Source organism: Sarcophilus harrisii, chromosome 4 (assembly GCF_902635505.1).
Source record: "Sarcophilus harrisii chromosome 4, mSarHar1.11, whole genome shotgun sequence".
Taxonomy (NCBI): Eukaryota; Metazoa; Chordata; class Mammalia; order Dasyuromorphia; family Dasyuridae; genus Sarcophilus; species Sarcophilus harrisii.
Window position 1 is genome coordinate 275652609 of NC_045429.1, and position 20323 is coordinate 275672931.

Consider the following 20323-nt stretch of genomic DNA (forward strand, 5'->3'; position numbering starts at 1 on the left):
CACTGATGGCGTGGGACCTACATACATCCTGGGGATATTCCACTAGAGAGCTCTCTCCAAAATAGCATTAGCCAAGTAAAGATACTTCTGTAGAGCTGGACATTTGGACATCTGCTATACTCTCAGTTAGCCCATAATTTCCCAGCTGGTCAACAAACATAATATGAGAGACTTTGGCATCATTACAATTTCGGGAAGAGCCCTGACTTTGATTTATAAGAACAAAGTTTAAATTTGGGTTCTGCTACTGTAGGACCTCAGGCAAGTCACAAATTCTCTGGACCTTAGTTTTCTGATTTATGAAATAAAGAAATTAATCCAGATGGCCTTTAATAACCCTTTTAGTTCTACATCTATGATTCTAAAACACTAATTGCTTGGCTGAACTCTAAATATAGTATATAATTCTACAAATGCTGTGTCTACAGCATTTTTCTAATCTACCAGTCTAGTAAACTGATCAAAAATAAAAACAAATTTTTGTTGTTGTTGTTGTTTGTCCTTTGTTGTCAAAAAGGACCATGACAACAGGGAGATGATACAGGACATTTGAGTGAATTGGATTTAAGGGAGGGAGGGATGGGCAGGGTGACCTGCCTCACTTTCCCCTCCAGAGCTACTGGGATCCAGTAGCCAGATATAGATCAGGATGACTAGAGATGGCCTTGGATGCAATGGGAGACCTCGGCCTTTCTAAGCTAAGGTCTTCAACAGGTCTCAGTTTGACTGAGGCTGCACCCATTCAGGGATGAAGGCAAAGTAGTTGTTGAAGCAAAGAATCTCCTCTTTCATTTCAAAAAAATCTGAATAAATAAGTAAATGAATGAATGAATCTGGGAGGGGGAGATCTTCAGTGTTTCTGGTCAAAGCAGAAATGATTGCTATTTACATTCAATGTGAGTCACTCAGGACCCAAACAATGACCAAATGGGACTTGGCTTAGGACCCATGGGTGATCAATTAGAATCAGATTGGTTTGGGTTTAAGGCCTGGTCCTTAAAAAAAGCAATCTAGACAGTAAACCCCAAGATATCTTGGGAGGGTTCAAAGGTGAAAAAGGGGTAGGGGGAAAGGAGGGCATGACTACCAGCAATGTTAGAATATGATTACTGCTTCCCTTTGTAAAAATTCACAAGCCTTCATCTTAATTTTCTGTAGAATTCTGCCAGTAATAAAAGTCTGGGTCAAAAGTCAGCATGGTCCAGTGGATAAAACTTGAAGTCATGAATTTGTAGTTGTTGTGTTGTTCAGTTTTTTAGATATGTTTGACTTTGTGATCTATTTAAGGTTTTCTTGGCAGAGATACTGGGGTGATTTTCCATTTCCTTCTCCAGCTCATTTTACAGATGAGGAAACTAAGACAAACTAGGACTTGCCCAGGGTCACATAGCCAGTAAGCAAAATCAGATTTGAAGTCAGGAACATGAGTTTTGTTTTTTTTTTTTACTCTGGGCCTGGCACCCCATTCACTGTGCCACTTAGCAGCCTTAAAAATGCCCCAAGTTATTACTGCTTTTTATTGTTCAGTCTTTTCAATTGTATCCAACAATTAGTGATTCTGTTTTGTAATTTTCTTGGCAAAATTCCTGGAGTGATTTGCCATTTCTTTGCCCAGCTCATTTTACAGATGAGGAAACTGAGATAAAACAGGGCTAAATGATTTGTCCAGGGTCAGACTTGAACTTCCAAAGATGAAGTTGATTCCATTGATTCCATTCTTGATTCCATTGCACCACTTAGCTGCTCCCTAAGACAGTCAAATTATAGTGTGATGCTGGACAGATCACTTAACTTCTCATTGTCCCAAGAATTCTTGAAGGCTATTAAGTTACAAATGAATTTTTCATCAGCATCAGTAGAGTGAATTCTCTACACCTAAAAAATATGAGTAGTCTATCATTTGCAGCTTTTTTTTTTACTTCCATTAGAAAAAGATGACTTTTTTTGCTGTATTTTTGTCATTTTTTTATTCTGTAAGCTTCTTCTTAGAGGCAACCTAGTAAGTACAGTGAAAAAGACCACTAACTGGATTTAAAATCAGAGGAATGAAACTCCAATCCAACTTCAGATATTTACTAATTGTGTGATCTTGAGAAAGCCTCTCTGGGCCTCAGTTCCTTCATCCATAAAATGAAGGAGTTAGATTTAATTATCTTCAAGGGCACTTAGAGTTCTAAATATATAACCCCATAAAATATTGCTGACATTGGTTCAACATCTCTGCTCACTCTTTGTTTACTCCAAGAATACATGCTGAATCTGGGCATAATAATCTGAATTCGTGGGAGGCAGCTAAATGCTGACCAACCATCTTTGCATTCATCTTGGTTCTCCACTCTCTTCTTCTATCCTTCCCACTCTCCTTGGTAGAAGTAAAATAAAGATTATATAGTACAACCCTCTAATCATATTGTCCATTGTCATCATCCTATCCATCTTAAGACATGCATGTGTACATATATATCTATATTCAATTTCTCTAATTATTCATCACCAATCTCAAGCTCATTCTGGGTTTTAGCAATCTTGACAAAATTTTAACAGAAAAGTGCTACTATTTTGTGTTTATACACAATTATTCCTCCTTCCTTCTATCTTGTGTAAATGTGCTTTAAAATTTTTAGTTTGTCTTTGTATTCCCTGTGTATCTACATCACACTCTGTAGGCAGCTTTTCTTTGTCATGCTTACTGGAATAATTTATGCTTGTATCTTCAGAATTTCATTCATGAGAACTTCCTATCCCTGCAATGTCAATTTCCCTTGCAAAATATTACTCCACTGACTTCTCCCTTTCCTATCTCTGAAGTCTTTGAAATATGTTTCCCGCCCCAAACCCAGATGACATATTAGTCTATGCTCAGCTTCCTTTTTTTTCCTATCCCTTTATGATGGAGTAATCACCTGACAGCCAAAGTTCCTATGGTCAGTAGCCAATTCCTTCTTGTTGATGAGAATCAGATCCAGAATGGCATTTCCATTTGTTACTTGTTCCACCTACTAAAACAGGAAATAACCAGATAGCTAAAGTCCCCCATCTTGGCTTAAACAGGACAGCTTGGAAACTGAAAAAAAGAAAAGGAAGAAGAGGAGAAAATTGTCATTGTATTTCCACCAAGCTAGATATCATAAAGAGTAGCTATAATGTAACCCAAAGGATCTCTCTGCTGCATATTTTTCATTATATACCCTTTTAAAATTAATAAATGATAGATATTTGCCATTTCATATAACATATTCTTTTTCTATTTTTCCTTTTATATGGATTAACTGATTTTTGTCAAGTCTGGAATAACAAAACATCAAACTTATTTGAAAAAACAAATAAACCTGTGTTCCCAAAGTTTTTTTTTCCCCCCAATCTCATCCTCACTAGCAATGCTTTCTAGGTTTCTTCTGTTGGTAATATTTCACAGAATCACATAACATCACAGCTGAAAGGCAATTAGGAGAACCTCTAGTCAAGGCTGTATCTAAAAAAAAAAATCTCCTTTACAACACCTCAGTCTTTCTTTGTTTGAAGTGCCCACTACTTCCTATTCCATTTTTTGGACAGCCACAATTGTTTTGAATTTAATCTTTACATAAACCTGTCTCTTTTGTAACATCTACCCCCTATAACTAGTTTGGCTGTCAGAGATCAAGGATAATAAAGGAGAAATCATTTTTCCATGTGATTGCCTTTCAGATATTTAAACAGAGGTATCAAGTCCATCCTAATCTCTTCAGGCTAATCACCCCCATTTCACTTGTGGGTGGCCCTCATGCCGAGTCCCCTCATCATATTTATATTCCTATAGACAGTAGTCCTCCCCAAAAAATGTAGTACCCAGAATTGAACACATTACTCCAGTCCTCTGCTCCAACAGGTGTCCTGATTATGCTTCTGTATCAGTCCGTCTAGCTAGTCTATAATGTAATATCATCACCATCTCAATAATCTTCCTCCTACCATTGTTCTTCCCTCAAATACCACCCCCCACCCCGGGCTTAAATGAATCTATTTTATTCCTATGAAATGCTCTACCCACACCCAGCCTTTACTCATCCTCATCATTCTGAATTAGAAATACTCTTCCAGAATCATTTTTTCACCAAAGATCTTTCTTGCTATTTTTAACTACTCTTTGATATGTTGCTTGGTTGGGTATACACTGGCAGTTTTCTTCTTCCCAGTTTCTTTTCAATTCAAAACACTTAAATAAATTTGCAAAATTCCAAAAAAAAAAAATTTATCATTATCCTTACTTTGTGTATCCATCTATGACTAGGAGCCTATCATTTTTATATGTCAAGCCATAGTCCAGATATTCAAATTCTGCTGTCACATCATCTTATTATAAATTAACTCCACCATACATTACATTCCAGCCTAACTAAACTACTTACTGTTCTCTCATATGAAATGCCAAACGCCATGCTTTTACATAAATTGTTCTCCATATCTGGAATATTTTCTTTCCTTACCTCTCTTTCGGAATTCCTAAGTCCATTAAAAGCTCATTTTAAGTGTTACTTTCCCACTTGTGTAGACTTTTCCCGATTTCTACAACAGTTCATGCTTCCCAGATCTGTAACCCCCCAAAAAATCATTTTATATTTATTTTGCATAAATTTTCTACTTACTTATCTCTGCATATGTTGTTTTCCCAGTACAATATAAGCTTCTTGAGAACAGAAACTGTTTTTTCATTGTTGGTTTTGTGTACCTGTCTCCTGAGAACCTGGCACAAAGTAAAGTAATAAATACTTGCTGAATTCAATATTTAACCAACTTCTTCCCAAATCTTTCTTTTTCTTCTTCCTAAGACTTTGCCCTTGGTTAGCACCACCTAAATTTCTCAAATTCTCAGTTTTTCACCTAGAACTTCATAATTCTTAGTAAGCCTTCCTAAATTTCTTTGGCATTATCTCTTGTGCCCACAAGAATCACCTGATTTAGTTATAGTCATCAGGAGTGACAAATGTGGAAACAAGAGACACAAAATCTTGCCCAAAGGAACAAACTCCTTGAAAATTAGAATGGATCAGATAATTGATTCCATGAGAAAAAAATATTTAAAAAAATCAAAAAACTGCAGGAAAATAAAGAAATGTAAATATTTCATAACAAAAACAACTGACCTGGAAAAGAGATTAAGAAGAGAAACTTTAAAAATCATTGGACTACCTGAAATTCATGACCGAAGAATTAATCAAACTGTGTGGAACAATTTGACCACAAAAACAGAGACTCTCAAAGAAAGGAAAAGCAAAAAGAGGTTTATTACAATCTCATGAGAAAGAACAAACAAGTGTTTGTCAATAAAAGGAGTGCAAAGTAAAAACTGCAAAACACAAGATTAAATGAAGAAGCCTTCGAAGCCCCTGTCCCCAGCCTGGCCTTTTCTCCCATTGTTGGAGGGGGAAGGGGTCCAGATTACATTCTAATCAAATCTAACACAGAAATAAGAGAATTTTAAAAAGGAGGCACTTAAAATGCTCATTAAGTGATGGGAAACGGGAAAGAACAAACATCTGCAACTTTTTTTTTAGCTATAGTTCTATTATAACAGTCTCAAGTCACAATTAATTTTCACTAGTTAATTCCATACAATCCCTCCACTTTATTTATTAACCTTTGAAAATCTTTCACACCATTCTTGATATATCCTTAACCATCTTGTTCTAAGTCTCAATCCCTCTGGATCTGGCTTGTTGTTTTTTTTTTCTCTCTCTCTATTAGGGTTTATTCTTGTCTAACTGGACTTCCCTCTCCAGGTCACTCAACCTTTCTATTGTGTAAATCCAGTCATGTCCCTAAGGTTAATGTTCCTTATAAAACCTACTTATGGGTCATCCCATGGCTACCACTCTTCTCCTCCCACCATAGCATCCCACCTTGTGGTGTTTCCCTTCCCCCATACCATGTGGTATCTCCCCCAACTCCATTATGCTTTCCAACCCCACTTGTCCTCCTTACAGCTAACAAGCTCTTTTAGGGTGCTAACCCTAACCCTTAAGGGTTTAGCCCACTAGCCAAGGGCATACCAGCCTTATGGGGTACTCCCTTTCTACTAGGAAATTGTGAGTTCCACCAAGGAACTTATAAAAGCCCTTTCCTTGCTAATTATATGCTCTCTCAATTCTATCACAAATTCAGTGTCCTTGTCCTCTGCTTTGTAATTATTTCAACCATGGCCTGGAGTCTAATGAACCTATTCAGCATATAGATTAGGGTTGTGCACCCCCAACTCCCATCTGGGGTCATCACTCCAACCATTTGTGTCCCCACTAATTAGGGTGGGTAGGTAACCTTTCACAAATAAAAATGCTTATCAGCAACAACAAAATACAAAAAAGAAACAGATATATGCATCTAGCAACGATAGATAGATGACTAGACCAAATACTTACACACATGCATGCATGCACACACACACACACACATTCTCTCTCTCTCTCTCTCTCTCTCCTCTCTCTCTCTCTCTCTCCTCTCTCTCTCTCTCTCACACACACACACACATACACACACACACAAATATATACATATATTTAAATTGCTTTTCTAAATCAATCAAGCTCCCATCCTCAGCCCCACCTTAGAGTTAGGAGCCTGCCAGATATATCCTTTCAATTTACACCCAACCTTTGGGAGATGGATGGACTGTTTCTTTGGCCACCTGCCCAAACAAACCAACAGAATTTAATCCTAATTCCTTCTTTTTTTCCCTGAGGCAATTGGGGTTAAGTGACTTGCCCAGGGTCACAAAGCTAAAAAGTGTTTAGTATCTGAGGCCAGATTTTAACTTTCTTTCTGACTTCAGGGCTGGTGCTCTATATACTGTGCCACCTAGCTGCCCCAATCCCAATTCCTTCTAAAGAGAGATATTTTTCTGGGACACCAGATAGATTTAGAACCAGCTACTTTCCTAAAGTTCACAATATTTTATCTTCTTTTAATGGGGAACTCACCCAATCCATCAAAGGAAAATGGGAGAATGTTTATGGACTTGAACCTCCTAGGATTTTCCCAATATCATGATGGTTCACTAGTTGCTAGTAAGAGAAAAGTTAGAATCTCTCCCTTCCTCACCAGTTCTTGCCATTCAAAGGGAAGTGAGAGCCTTTTACAATCTCTTAATTGCTTAAATTCTCCCAATCCCAATCCCAATCACCCAGATGGCTCACCAGTTGCTTGGCAGAGTTTCTCCTCCTCTCACCAATTCTTGCCTCTACCTGGGCTGTGCTACACAATTTACCTGACTGACTTCAAACTTTTCTCAGCTGCCTTATCTTCTGGACTAAATTAATTCTCTAACTTTGCTAGCCTCCTTAGGTTTTTGCTCTCTCTGAGTGTCTCTCTTTGGGAGCTTACCCAATAGGAGGGGAAGTTCCTCAGCCAAGTCCAAGGACCACCAGAGAAATCTCCAGAAGGCACCTGCCCAAGGATTCAGTATAGGAAAGACCCCTTATGAATAGGAAATATCCCAGATGAGCCTCCAAACTGTGTGCAACATTTTGACCACAAAACAGAGACTTTCAGAGTAAGAAAAAGCAAAAAGGGTTTATTATGATCTCATGAGAAAGAACATTTCCCATCTGACAAGGTGCTTGTCAGTAAAAGGAGTACAAAGTAAAAATTGTAAAACACAAGATTAAATAACTTGAATGCAGAAGCTCCCCAAACCCCCAATCCCCTAGACTGGCTTTTTCTCCCATTGTTTGGGAAAGTGCAGACTTACATTCTAATCTCAGAAATTTAACCAAAGAAGAGAATAAAAAAGAGATACTTAAATGCTAATTAAGAGTTGATGGGAAACAGGAAGGGACAAACATCTGCAGCTTTTTTAGCTATAGCTCTATTGTTATTATAAAGTCTCAAGTCACAATTAAGTGTATAGTTTAAGGCTATATTCCCATGACAGTGTCTTCACTCAGTTAATTCCACACAGACATTATATTTTAAGAAATCATAAAATAAAATTTACTAGATCTCTTAGTACCAAAGGACAAAGTAGAATAGATTTCATTTGGAAGAAACCCCAAAATTTAAACTTCCAGGAACACCATAGCCAAAATCTAGAGTTTCCAGATCAAAGAAAGAATACTGCAAGCAGACAGGGGGAAAAGAAGTACAAAAGAATCACATCAAGAGTACACAAGATTTGGCAGTCAGCACAATAAAGAATTGGGGGAATTAGAATATAATAGAAGGCAAAAGATATAGACTTACAACTAAAAATATTTTACCCAACAAAGCTGAATCCTACAGAAGAAAACTACAAATTTTTAATTGAAGTGCAAACATAGGAAATAATTAAAATATAAAAAGCTGAGCATAAGTAAACAGCTACAAGACACAATCATGGATAAACTAAACAGTTTGTCACTCTAATATAGGGAGATGATATATGTGTACTCTCAGAGCTCTATCATCTAATTAACAGAGATGATAGAAGGAAATAATAGAAAATAGAAGGAAATAAACAGAAGTCTGGGAATAGTTCTGTTATGTCTTGATTATTTAAAAGAATAAAATTGGATGGGAAGAATTCCCTAAAGGGTGAGAAATAAAGTTTGGGGAAATTATCTCATATAATGGGAACTCTACAAACCAGGAGGAAAGGGGTAAAGAAAGCAGTTGATGCTTGAACCTCACTCTCATTTGTATTTGGTCAAAAGAGAGAAGCATTTCACAAAACAGAACAATCCAAGAAAAAAAGAATAAGAAGGCAGCTCTCTTTGTGGTGGCAAAGAATTGGAAAATGAGAGGATGACCATCACCTGGGAAATGGTTTAACAAGTTATAGTATATAAATATAATGGAATACTATTAAGCTATAAAAAATGAACTGATAAAAAGCAAACTAAGCAAAATCAAGAGAACAATGACAGTATTGTAATATAAAGATAAATAGCTGGAAGGCTGAGGAACTGATCAACATAATGACAGTAATAATTCCAATGCTATCCCTTGACAGAGAGGTGAAGAATTCAAAGTGAAGAATGAGATTTTTTTAAGTGGCCAATGTAGGAATTTGTTATGCCTGAATACCTATTTGTAGTGGAAATTTTGTTTTTTCTTTCTTTCCTAAATGGAGTAATAGGAAGATAAGAAGATGTGATGGTTGAAAGATAAAATGACTGAAGAAACAAAGGTTTGACCTTCTAAGCAATTTTTTTTTAATTAAGTGATGCATGCCAATTGTGAAACAAATAAGGACCAGACCTCCTAAGCTTAGATCTGACTCCCAAACACAGAAAAAGATAGATTTTTATACATTTAAAAACAAGAGATATGGACAATTAATAAAAAGGAACAATATAACATTAGATATTTGATTTCTAATTGGAGGAAAGATTAGGGACTTTCCAAGTAGGGAGGGGGAAAGCAAACTGGTGCAAAGAGAAGGCAAAAATATTTTTGCTGATTAAAAAAAATGGTTTTGATGAGGTACAAATGATGAGGTCAGTGGTAGTTGAGATCAGGTGCAAGAATTGGGGTGGGAGATCCCCTCTGCTGGAAGGTGCAGGTCCTATGCGAAAGAATTCGAAAATCCGAAATCTGTGTGGCAAAAGGCATTTATTGGCACTGGGAAGCCAGCTTGCTAGGAAGACAGACTTCTTTAGTGGGCAAAAGGTCCTGTTAGGAAAATAGCAAAGGTTAACACTGAGAAGAGAATAACTTCACCAGTGGGCATGGTCTGAAAAAGATATCTGGGCATGTAGCCCTAGATATATTGGGGCTTGCTTTGATCTTTGCCTCAGAGATGCTGATTTTCAATTCAATTTAAAATTGAATGAGATTACTTAACTGGAAGTTTGAACCACTGAGAGCTGTTTATGGCAATTCAATGGAGGGTGATTGCCCAAGATCTCCAATTGAATGAAACCACTTAACTAGGAATTTTCGGGCTTTTCCCAGGGTCTGAGAGCTCCCTGAAGGGGATCCAGACCCCTCCTCTCCCCAAAGGATCTCAGTTTATGTCAGTTTCATTTTTTAAAAGAATTTTTTTTAATGGCACATACAGAAATCCCCCTTACACAGGAAGAACCCTGTATGTTACTTAGCTCCCAAGTGTTCAATGATTCTTCTTTCTTTCCTCTACCATGTCACATTCTCGCACTCTTCAGCCTTCTGATAAAAATGAAATTTTCCTTTCTCTCCATACCATTTTCTCCTTGAAGCAGGATTCATTGCAACCACTGTTCATTCCTGCCCTCAAGGAACTTATACAAATAAGTAGCAAAGTGAGAACCTCCTAGGTATTTCTCATTAAAACTCAACAAAAGCTACAGTGTGTGTAATCTACAGTTGTATGCAATAAAATGTATTTGACCTTCTGGCCTAAAGAGATAAGGGCAACAGCAGAATGAAAGAAGATTCATAGGCCTTAAGCAGTATAGGGACAGATAAGATGACCTTTTTCCTAAATACAAACTGTAGGTAAAGATAATTTATCTCAACAAACAAAGCAAGACTTCAAAGATTTGGTTTTTAAAAAACACTATTAAAAAAAGTACCAGGTTACTTAGTGATGGTAGGGATGGCAAGGGAAGCCAAAAGCACTTGTGATTAGTGAAATCTTTGCTTCAGTCAAGCTGGCATGCCTAAGGGGACAGCAGTTGTGGACCTCTATCAGCACATGGCAGATGGCATGAGGGCCATCACCAAGCAGGGCTTTATTAGCAGCCTACTTATCAAGGCAACCTGTCAGGCAAACACCCAGGCTGGGGCCCCAGCCACCTACCCCTTGCCAAAGCAAACAATCCCTACACTCCTGCTTGGGGCTCCCTTTGCTTATAATTTAGCAAAACTGTCATAGGTTTCTTTGGGAGCTCTCATTAAGTTGAATTTGTGGCTATTAGCCTGAGAATCAAAGTCTAGAGAGAAACTGATTTAACACAAGGTTTCTCAGCTTTTAGACCTCACCACAGCCCAAGGTGAATTCACTTGATTTAGTATTCATTCACAAGCAAACCTCAGAAAGTTTAAATCCCAGCCAAGGGAATGTATAGATGGGTATACAAACCCCTCTAGGGGGTGTTAGTCATTAACAGTGTCAGATTTGTGGTTTCAGACTGCTGAGAATATTTTTTAAAACCTGGAAAAAACTCTGGTTAACCTTCTTGCTTGTAGCTGAAAAAACAAAATTCCTTGTTGCCTCTTTCTTTAAATTTGGAGCTTTTCCTGTCTACAGCAGCAGAGATTTAGAAGGGATAGGACTGTCTCATTTTTCTCATTACAAAGCCTTCTACACTAAGTTTTTTTTCCATTATTAGAAACAAGAAGACACCTCAACAGAGAGTAGGCAGAAGTGAATGAATTGTTATGCAGGCAATTTATCTAGGGCAGGGTATACTGCCTCTCCATTTTAAGAATTCACTATGATCATAATCCCAATATAGTCATCCAGTTTCTGATTGAAAACAGTGAATTTGTTTTTTTCATATCAGAAGTCTATGTCAGAATATGATTCCTTTTCAGCTCTAGAATGTTTATTTTGTGTTTCTTTAACCAATATTTTATGCTTCCAGTGTTCACTGTATGAGTAAAATATCATAAGGGAAAGATGGAGTTTGGAAACAGAGGGAGTCGAACTATATGTTTCTTTATTATTGCCACTGATACCATTTCGTAATCCTGTCCTGAACTGAGGGGTGAAAATTTTTCTAATCTGTGGTCTAAATAAAACCTATCTCAAAACCATCCTCAGAGAAGGAGAAAATAATGTTTATAGACTATACCTACAAAAGAAGGGATTTCAATAGACAGAAATGAAAGCAGTCTGGCACTGTGATAATAAGGATCAACAAAGAATAGAAGAAGGCAGTATCTGAATGGGAATGGTATACACTTTAGTTTGGCTGGACCAGATTGCTCCTATCTGTTCATTTTTGTCACTCATATTATTACCAACCTCCTAAAATATACCTCAGCCCATACATGGATTTCTCTGATAGCTGTAGCAACGAGCTATCCAGTTTCTGAGATCCCAAATGGATATAGTAAATAAAGAAAACAAAATGAGCTCTCCTGCAGAATAAGCAGAACAGAACTCCTTTTTATTGATTAGTTACAAAAGACTGCAGGTATTTTATCTACACAAACTAACAGGACGGGGAACAGGAACACAGCAAACCAAGGATTCAATCATTCAGATGTCTGGAGAAATGAGCACTAAAGAATATCAGATGTGTTACAATAAAAACCATCAGGAGTAAATCTGGGACTTTGCAATGGGTGTTATCTTAATTAAGCCAGATCATATGGCTTTGAGGTTTGGATTCCTCAGGTTGATTGGAGAGAAGAGAAAGCTGGATCCATAAGATCTTAAAAGAATGTGAATAAAAAGCACACCATGACTGGCAAAAGGTGAGAGAGAGATATCGGGAGAAGGAGAAAGGGCATAGCAGATGGATCAGCTGTATTGTTTATGTACTCTGTACTTGAGGGTGAGCTACATCCCTGCTTTTGGAGCCATGGACCCCAGAAGGCAGTATGATAAGGTGAGAGAGCTTTCCCTTTTACATATCTGAGGTCATCCATTCATAGATTCCTTGTCTTTAGGCAGACAGAGATGGGATGGCACTGAGCCATACTCCACTTTCAGAGACCAAATGGTTATTAATAATTATGCTGGTGTCCATAGATGAGGAGTGAAGAGAAAGAGATGATTCCCTGCCCCACCAGCACTTAATGAGGAACATTCTCTGACAATTAGAAAATTCACTGTGAAAATGACTGCTTCAATATTTCATATTCTTGGTAAGATATGCCTTGACAGGACGGTCTGATTTGTTGCTGTGATTGCTGTTTCCCTGGGTAAACCATTTTGTGGATGTATGAGTTAACCACAAGTAACAAAGATAATAGAGTCAAGCAGGAAACTCCTTCTGATGGAGGAACCATGAATTCCTCTAACTATGGCAACTTTAATAACAAGGTTTGCCAAAGAGTACAGAATTGATTGGTGGAAAAGTCTCTGCCCTCCTTTGCCTATTTTTTTGATCTAAAAGGTTCCAATCAGTTATTTGGCCCCTTTCTAGTCAACTCTATTTGACTGCTTTCTCTTAACTCATGGACAGACCCATGCTACTCTTCTTTTTGTCCAAATTTCCCCTCTGCTTTTTCTGTCTTTAATGCATCACTTTCTGTGTATTTGCAAATGTGTTATCATGTATTCTGGGCAGTTGAATGGCACAGTGGATAGAGTGGCAGGTCTGGAGTTAGGAATCCTAGTTCAAATCTAGCCTCAAACATTTAACTAGCTATGTGATTTCGGGCAAGTCACTTAACCCTATTTGCATAAATTTCTTCATCTGTAAAATGATTAGAGAAGGAAATGGCAATCCATTCCATTATCTTTGCCAAGAAAGCCCCAAATGGAGTCACAAAGAGTACAACATGACTGAAAATGACTGAATAAATCATGTATTCTTATGACTTTCATACATATAATTACCTCCCCCAGCTAACTTACATCCCTTTCAAGGTTGAAAATCATCTGGTTTTTTACTTTCTCCAAGTTTTACATTGACTTTACACACAGTAACGGTTGCGTGAATAAATCAATGAATACTTCTAGAAATTAGAATTAGAGTATTTGAGAAGAATGATGCACTGAGACTGGGGGGGAGGGAGCAAACTACTCCCTACCACCTCCTCTTCCTGCTTTGATTCATGTGATAGTTAATGGTAGCTACAGTAACATAGAATGTTGGGCTTAAGAACAAAAGAATTCTGAATTTAAAATCCTACCCATTTATCAGCTGTGTGACCCTGGACAAGCTATTTAATCTTTCTTTGCCTTAGTTTCCTCATCTATAAAATGGGAATAATAGAACCAACTCACAGAACTCATCAGAAAAGATAACATGTGTAAAATGCTTTACAAACTTTAAATATTAAATAAATGTTAATATCACCATCATTATCGTTATTATTATCAATGAACAATCTTTAACAGAATTGCTGTCTCCTTTCAGGTTTGGCAAACAACTGAAATTATAATACCAGCCCTGCAGCCCAGCTGAAAAGCAAGGACAGAATACAGATAAAACTTCTTCTTTCATCCTTTCTTTGGATGTGCTGCCTAAATGGCTGGAACAACATGTGACTTGAGCACTAATGGAAAGCCTTGTGTTTCTGTAAGGATGGTGTCCCAGAGACATTCAGGAATGGTGGGACATGCTGAGGTGGGGGGGGGGGGCAGGAAGTAGAGAGACAGACCCAAATGGAAGGTGAAATCTTTGCACTGTATGTTAACTTGTGGTTGTAAGTCTAATGCCCTTTCATGCTAGGGCTATTGGCTTTGGTACCAGCAAGGTGGCTGAGTTTGGGAGTGTTTTGTGTTTGTTTTGTATTTTTAAAATAATTTCCCTTATTTTTAAAATAATGTGGGGTCACAAGGGTGGTCTTACTTTGGGGATAACTTGGATACTTTCAGATTACGAAATAGCAGTTTTCCAAGATGGAGCTAGGAGATTTGTGCTCCACTCCCCTCTTTCCCCCAACCCATTCTCACTAAATCTAGGCCTATCAAATAATAAAGGGAAGTAAAAAGCTTATATCCCAGAATGAAAGGGCATTAGCTTAGACTGGATCCAAGAAGAGGAGGGCCAAATTGTCTCCTGAACAAGAGATATTTTGATGGTTAATCCTGATAACTTAGACCAAATTGTCTGTCATTACCTGAGTAATGCCCAGCTTCAATGGGGCACAAAGTCACAAAGTCATTCACTCAGCTGTAATGCAGACATTTGGGAGTAGATGAAAAGGGAAAAAATCGTGGTAGAGTCCTGGGTAGATAGTCCAAAATTCAGGGGATCTGTGATTCTGCTTCTTTGTGACTCAGGAAGAACTACTGCCTCTAGTTTCTTTCATATCATTCCTCATTCAGCATGATAGGGGCAACCTAAGAACCTAGAACATTTTAGTTTTTCAGTACATAAGGCATGGAAATAGTGGTACAAGACCAGTGGTTAGATGGTCTGTTTAGGTCTTAGCCTGGCTGTAGTCCTTTGAAAACTGAAAATGGGGAGCCTTAGGAAACTGAAACAAATTAGGAGCACCTGATGATGCCACAAATTGAATAAAAGAAATTGCCCACTGTCTTTGCAATTTCTGTCTGCTATGGATAAAGACTGAAAACTTTGGAAGGAAAATGTAAAAATGGGCCCTTTCCCCCTCCAGGACTAAGGCAAAATGGTTTGCATATGAAAATATAATTTTAAAACTGAGAAGAACCTAGGAAATCACTTAATCCAACTCCCACTATTTAAAACTAAGTAAATAAAGGTCCATCGAGGGAAAAGGATTTGCCTGTGGTCAGCCACCTACAAATGAACAGAACCAGGACAAGAGGCTTTGCCTCCCTAGTTCTGGATCACTATTCTCCCCACCACATCACACTGATTCAGCCCTTAAACCTGACTGCTCTGAAAAGACTTAAAACAGTTTATGTTTGTGAATACATGTACCTCACAAGAGCAAGACCTGAAATGGGTTTGGAAGTGTCCATGAAATGTCATGAAATCAACAGCTGTCCCAGGGAAAGGACCAGATATGACAGAAGGCTGTGTACACTGGAGCTAGTTAGGTACTATTGATTCCAAGTCTCCAGCTGGAGGCAGTTATCCTCTGGATCCAAAGGCCTTGTTTGCAGGGAAGTATGGGGCAGCTCCACGAAGCCAGCCAGGCTGGGGCAAAGCCAAAGAGGGGAAATGAGGAAAGGAAGGCAAATTGGGGAAGTTTTATCTTTTAAAGGGGCATTTGCAACTGAATGGTTGTCATGTGATGATTTTTAGACAAAGCACCACCTCTAACCCATCCCCACCTTGACTTAGGGCCTTTAGCACAAAATTATGCTTAGATTATTTGCCTGAGAATCCCTAAGGCAATAGAAACAGTGCTCTGAAAAGACTTTTCTCAGATTTTTTAAAGGGCAATTTCTAGCAAATTTTTGGTTTGGGTGTTTTGGTTGCTGGTTTTGTTTGGTTTTGTTTTTTTAATATGTGAAAAGATCTTTTCAAAACTTTTGTGCCTTCTAGATTTGGAGGCAAACTAAATTTCAGGTGGAAATTCTATTCACCCATATCAAATTGTCTCCTTAAAGTCAAAGAAAACCAGCAATGAGCTCTCTGTGTTCCTGAAGGTAAAAACAGAGCTTTAAGAAAGGCAATGTCTATATAGAAACAGTGACAGTGATTCTCAAAGTGGACCATTCACAAAATGTCCTGCCACACTGGAAGAAATCAGCCTTCTCTCTTTTTTCATAAATTATCAAAGAAGGTTAAAACTGGAAGGGACCTGAAATGCTATCTAGAAAACCTCCTCGTTGGACAAAAGAGAAAACTGAAGCTCAAAGACAGGATACGCTTTGTACATAGTAATCACTTAATAAATATTGAATTAAAGTGACCCAACTAATATTACACAGTCCTAACGGGGTTAGGACTAGATTCTAAGAATACAGCTGACTCTTCATCTAATGTTCTTTCCATTACACCACTGCTCATTTAGATATGATAAAGAAGGCTGTGGAGGGGAGGGTGTTAAATAAACATAAGTATTTTAAAAGTTTATGCAAAGGAGTGATTTTTTTTTTGAAATTTCTGCAGTATAAACAGGTTTTACCACTTGATGTGGAATAGAAGAAAAAGAATGGGGAAAATTAGGCTAGAAATTACATATTGGATGAAGAGAGGATGTAGAAGATATGTGAAGGATGTGTAGAGAAATGTATAAGGAAGTTGAAACACAAGAATGTGTGTGTGTGTGTTTGTGTACATTGACTATATGGGGATTTACAGAGGGGAATGTTTGGGAATAGTTTGTTGATAGGTCTGGATCAGGTGAAGGGGGGGAGAGAAGGTGTCAGTTGAGAATATAGGAAGTAGCATTATTAATGCATATATAGGAAGAGAAAATAATTGGCTTACTGTGAAAATCTCAGCTCTATATTTAGTCCTGAATGCTTTAGAAGCCAGGAACTTGAATCTAAGTTAGCGAGGAAATGATAATGCTTGATAGGCAGGAAGAAAACAAAGTGGAAACTGTTGAAAATGACCAGGAAATAACTGATAACTGACACTGTATTAGTGAAGGCAGGAGTTAGATAAGACACAGAAGCAGAAATTGTAGGTAGAAATGTAGATATTCTTTACTGAGAAAGAAATGAGATAGAAGAGTGTTCTGCTCCCTAAAAACTTGAACAATAAAAGGGGAGGGGGAGGGAATCTTCACTTTAAGTCACCATTGAGAACTTCCCCCCCCCCCCCATCCTCTTCTGTTTAGCACAGCATAACTCCACTAACTTCTTGATGAACTTAGCACCTTAGGTAGGGACTTGGAGACATTATTATATTCTCCATTTGTAGAGAAGTATGAAGGTTTGTTTTGGAAGCCTTTCAGGACTTATTTTTTTAAAAATCTTCCAAAATCTTTCATCAAATTCTTTTGGGAGCCACCTTCTATCTCTGCCCTATCTAAGTTTATAGGTACTAGCAGCATGGCAAGAAGACCTGAGTTCAAATTCTACTTTCAGATGTTTATCAGCTCTTAATCTGGAGAACTCATTTAATTTTCTTTTTCCTATATGTAATATTAATACCAATGATAATAGCTAGCAATTACATAGTACTTTAAGATTTGCAAAGTGCTTTCTATAAGTTATGTCATTTCAGGGTGGTGGACTCAATGATCTTTAAGTCCCTTACAATGCTAAATCTGTGGTTCCATAATGCTGTTCCTTCTTGATTTGCCCTTTTCTCAGCAGGAGAGTTGTAAAGAAGCTGTAGAGAAGCACTTAAACTGACTCATTGGTTACAATTTTTTTAAAATGTGCTTTTTTTTCCATTTATATGTGTGTGTGTGTGTGTGTGTGTGTATGTGTGTGTATATATATATACATATATACACACACATACATTTATTTGGGTCAATCCATGGAAGAATACCTATGTCAGATAGGTGAGTTGGTGAGTTGTCCTTTTCCTTATCTCAGGAACTATTCAGTTGGAAAGAGCCTCCTCCATGCTGTGTTTACTCAGTATTCTCTCTCTACATTGTACACTCAATCGATTTGGGGATTTTGTTTTTCCTTCTTTTCCTCCAACCTCTAATTAGTTCAGCCTCAAAACATCCCTTATCATCTCCAGATGTCAGATCAAGCTCCACCAATAGGATCAGTCACATTGAGTTTTCCATTAATTGATTTTGGCCCCCAGTCTTGGGAAGCACAAGTTAGCTCTTCCCATTAAGTGCAATAATTCCCCATTCAGGAGATTGTAAATCATGCCTTCTGTCTGTCCATCTTAGCTGTAGCTATTACCTTCTCCAGTAATGAAGGGATAGTGAGCCTATAATGATGAATTTTTACTCAAACTTTACCCAGTCTGTAGAGAATTTTTGCTGACATGCCAAAAAAAAAAAAAAAAAAAAAAAGGAAAGATAAAAAGGCCAAATTTATAAATAGATGGATTATATGGTTGTCTAAATGGTGTGACCCAAGGGGACCCTAAGCAGCCTTCTACTGGCCCAAAATATGAATCTTCATAGCAATGTTCCTTAGGCTTTCAGGACATTTTGGTAAAGTCCCTTTTTTAAAGGTGACTTGAGTATCATAAGTAGGCATTTCTTCAAGTGGGTATTGCTCCCCATTCTGTCACTAATCAAAGCAAAAAAGCTAAACCAAAAATCAGTTTTTCCATTCTGAATTTCTAGTACTTAACTTCTCCGGTACCAAACAAGAGTAGACCAGCAATGCATATGGAATATGGCTGTAGGGAAATGGATATGGGTTTATATGTGCGTGTGTAGTTACAGTGAGGGGAGGGAGAAAGAGAAATTGAATTTATGGAATATATGTATGGAAATAGATCATCCACCCCTAAAAGGGCTCACAGCTGGCTTACAGCTTAGCTATCAATTAACAACTTTTGTCTTGATGGCTGTCTTGAGGGTAAGATTTGGAACATGGGATAGAAAAAGACTGGAATGAATATGAAGAAACAGTAAAAGGCCACTAATAGGGGGAGGTGAGAGACTAAAGACAGTTTCTAGGCCAAACATACTTCTTTGCCAAATCCAGCCCTATGATAATCCTAAAATGATATTAAGAATGATGACATTCTCCCTACCACATCCCAAGATGGTTTTTCTATCACTTTTCATTCTCTCTCACCTATCTCTTTCTCATTTATCATGTAACTTCTGTCTGCCTCAGTTTCCTCATCTGTAAAATGGGGATAACCATAGCACCTACCTCCCTCCCAGAATTATTGTGAGGATCAAATGAGACAATATTTGTAAAGTATTTAGCATACCTTAAAACTCTATATAAATGCTAGCCATTATTACTGGAAAACTTCATGATTGATAAGAATTTTGAAGAGGTCCTCTATGCCATCCTCCCATTGAAGAATCACATAATTTTAGAGTTGGAAGGATCTCAGCTTCCATCTGATCTCATCCATACCTGATACAAATCCCCACCATAACATACCCATCCTTTGCTTGAAAATCTTTAAAGACATGTTCCTGCCTCATAAAGCAGCCCCATTGTGCTTCTTACATGGTTCTCACAGGACATTTGGTTTGAGGAGGAAGGATACAGGTGAAGTTATCTCCCTGACATGAAGGTTAAATTTCACTCATGGTCATATGTTCTTCCCTCTAGAAACAAACAGAAAAAGCCTGCTCCTTTTTCACATGGTAGCTCTTCACATATCTGAAAACGGCTATCAATGTTTCCTTGTGTTCTCTGTTTTAAAACTTCCTACAACTGAGGGGATTCACCAGATAGAGGCTTACCTAAAACAAAGTGGCAGAGAGATTCTCCTCTCATTGTCTCAGGTATAGACAATGTCCTGTCATGTTCTGCTTAAGAGGGATGAACAGTATGACCACCCCATACCAGAAAAAAGGGTTTCCTTTCCCACTCCCCTGGGGAAAAGATTCAAAATTACAGCAATAGGGACAAAATGGCATTGGCATTTGTGACATTTCATTCAGCAAGACTGAACCTCATTATCCAATTCTCTCTCTCACTTTTAAAGTGGAAAGTCCACATATAATATCCGACATAATGTATTGGTTAGTTTGTAGAAACTGGGTTTTCTTATATCTTTTTAATTCTTTGCTTTAAAGGGCAGCTCTCTGAGAGAGGTCAGGAAAGGAATTTATTGATAAATGTAGCTGATAGAGAACAAAAGATAATATTTTTTAAGTGAAGAGTCTCTGAATATTACAGTCAGCCTTATGCTTGCTTTGCTCTGATTTGTCACTCAGATTAATCATAATCATCCTTATCTTCCCTCCACCTGTGCAGTCTTTCTAC

The 20323-nt window shown here is 37.8% G+C and overlaps 1 protein-coding gene across 4 annotated transcripts in view; it reads left to right on the forward strand.

Moving 5' to 3' along the window:
- Window positions 1-16566, forward strand: part of KIF6 (kinesin family member 6) — a 433287-nt gene extending 416721 nt beyond the window's left edge. For all 4 annotated transcript variants that reach the window (XM_031964905.1, XM_031964904.1, XM_031964907.1 and 1 more), the window contains one exon: window positions 13971-16566. In XM_031964905.1, coding sequence (XP_031820765.1) covers window positions 13971-13987 — 17 coding nt within the window. In that variant the 3' untranslated portion in view covers window positions 13988-16566. The remainder of the gene's footprint in view (window positions 1-13970) is intronic.
- Window positions 16567-20323: the final 3757 nt, after the last annotated feature.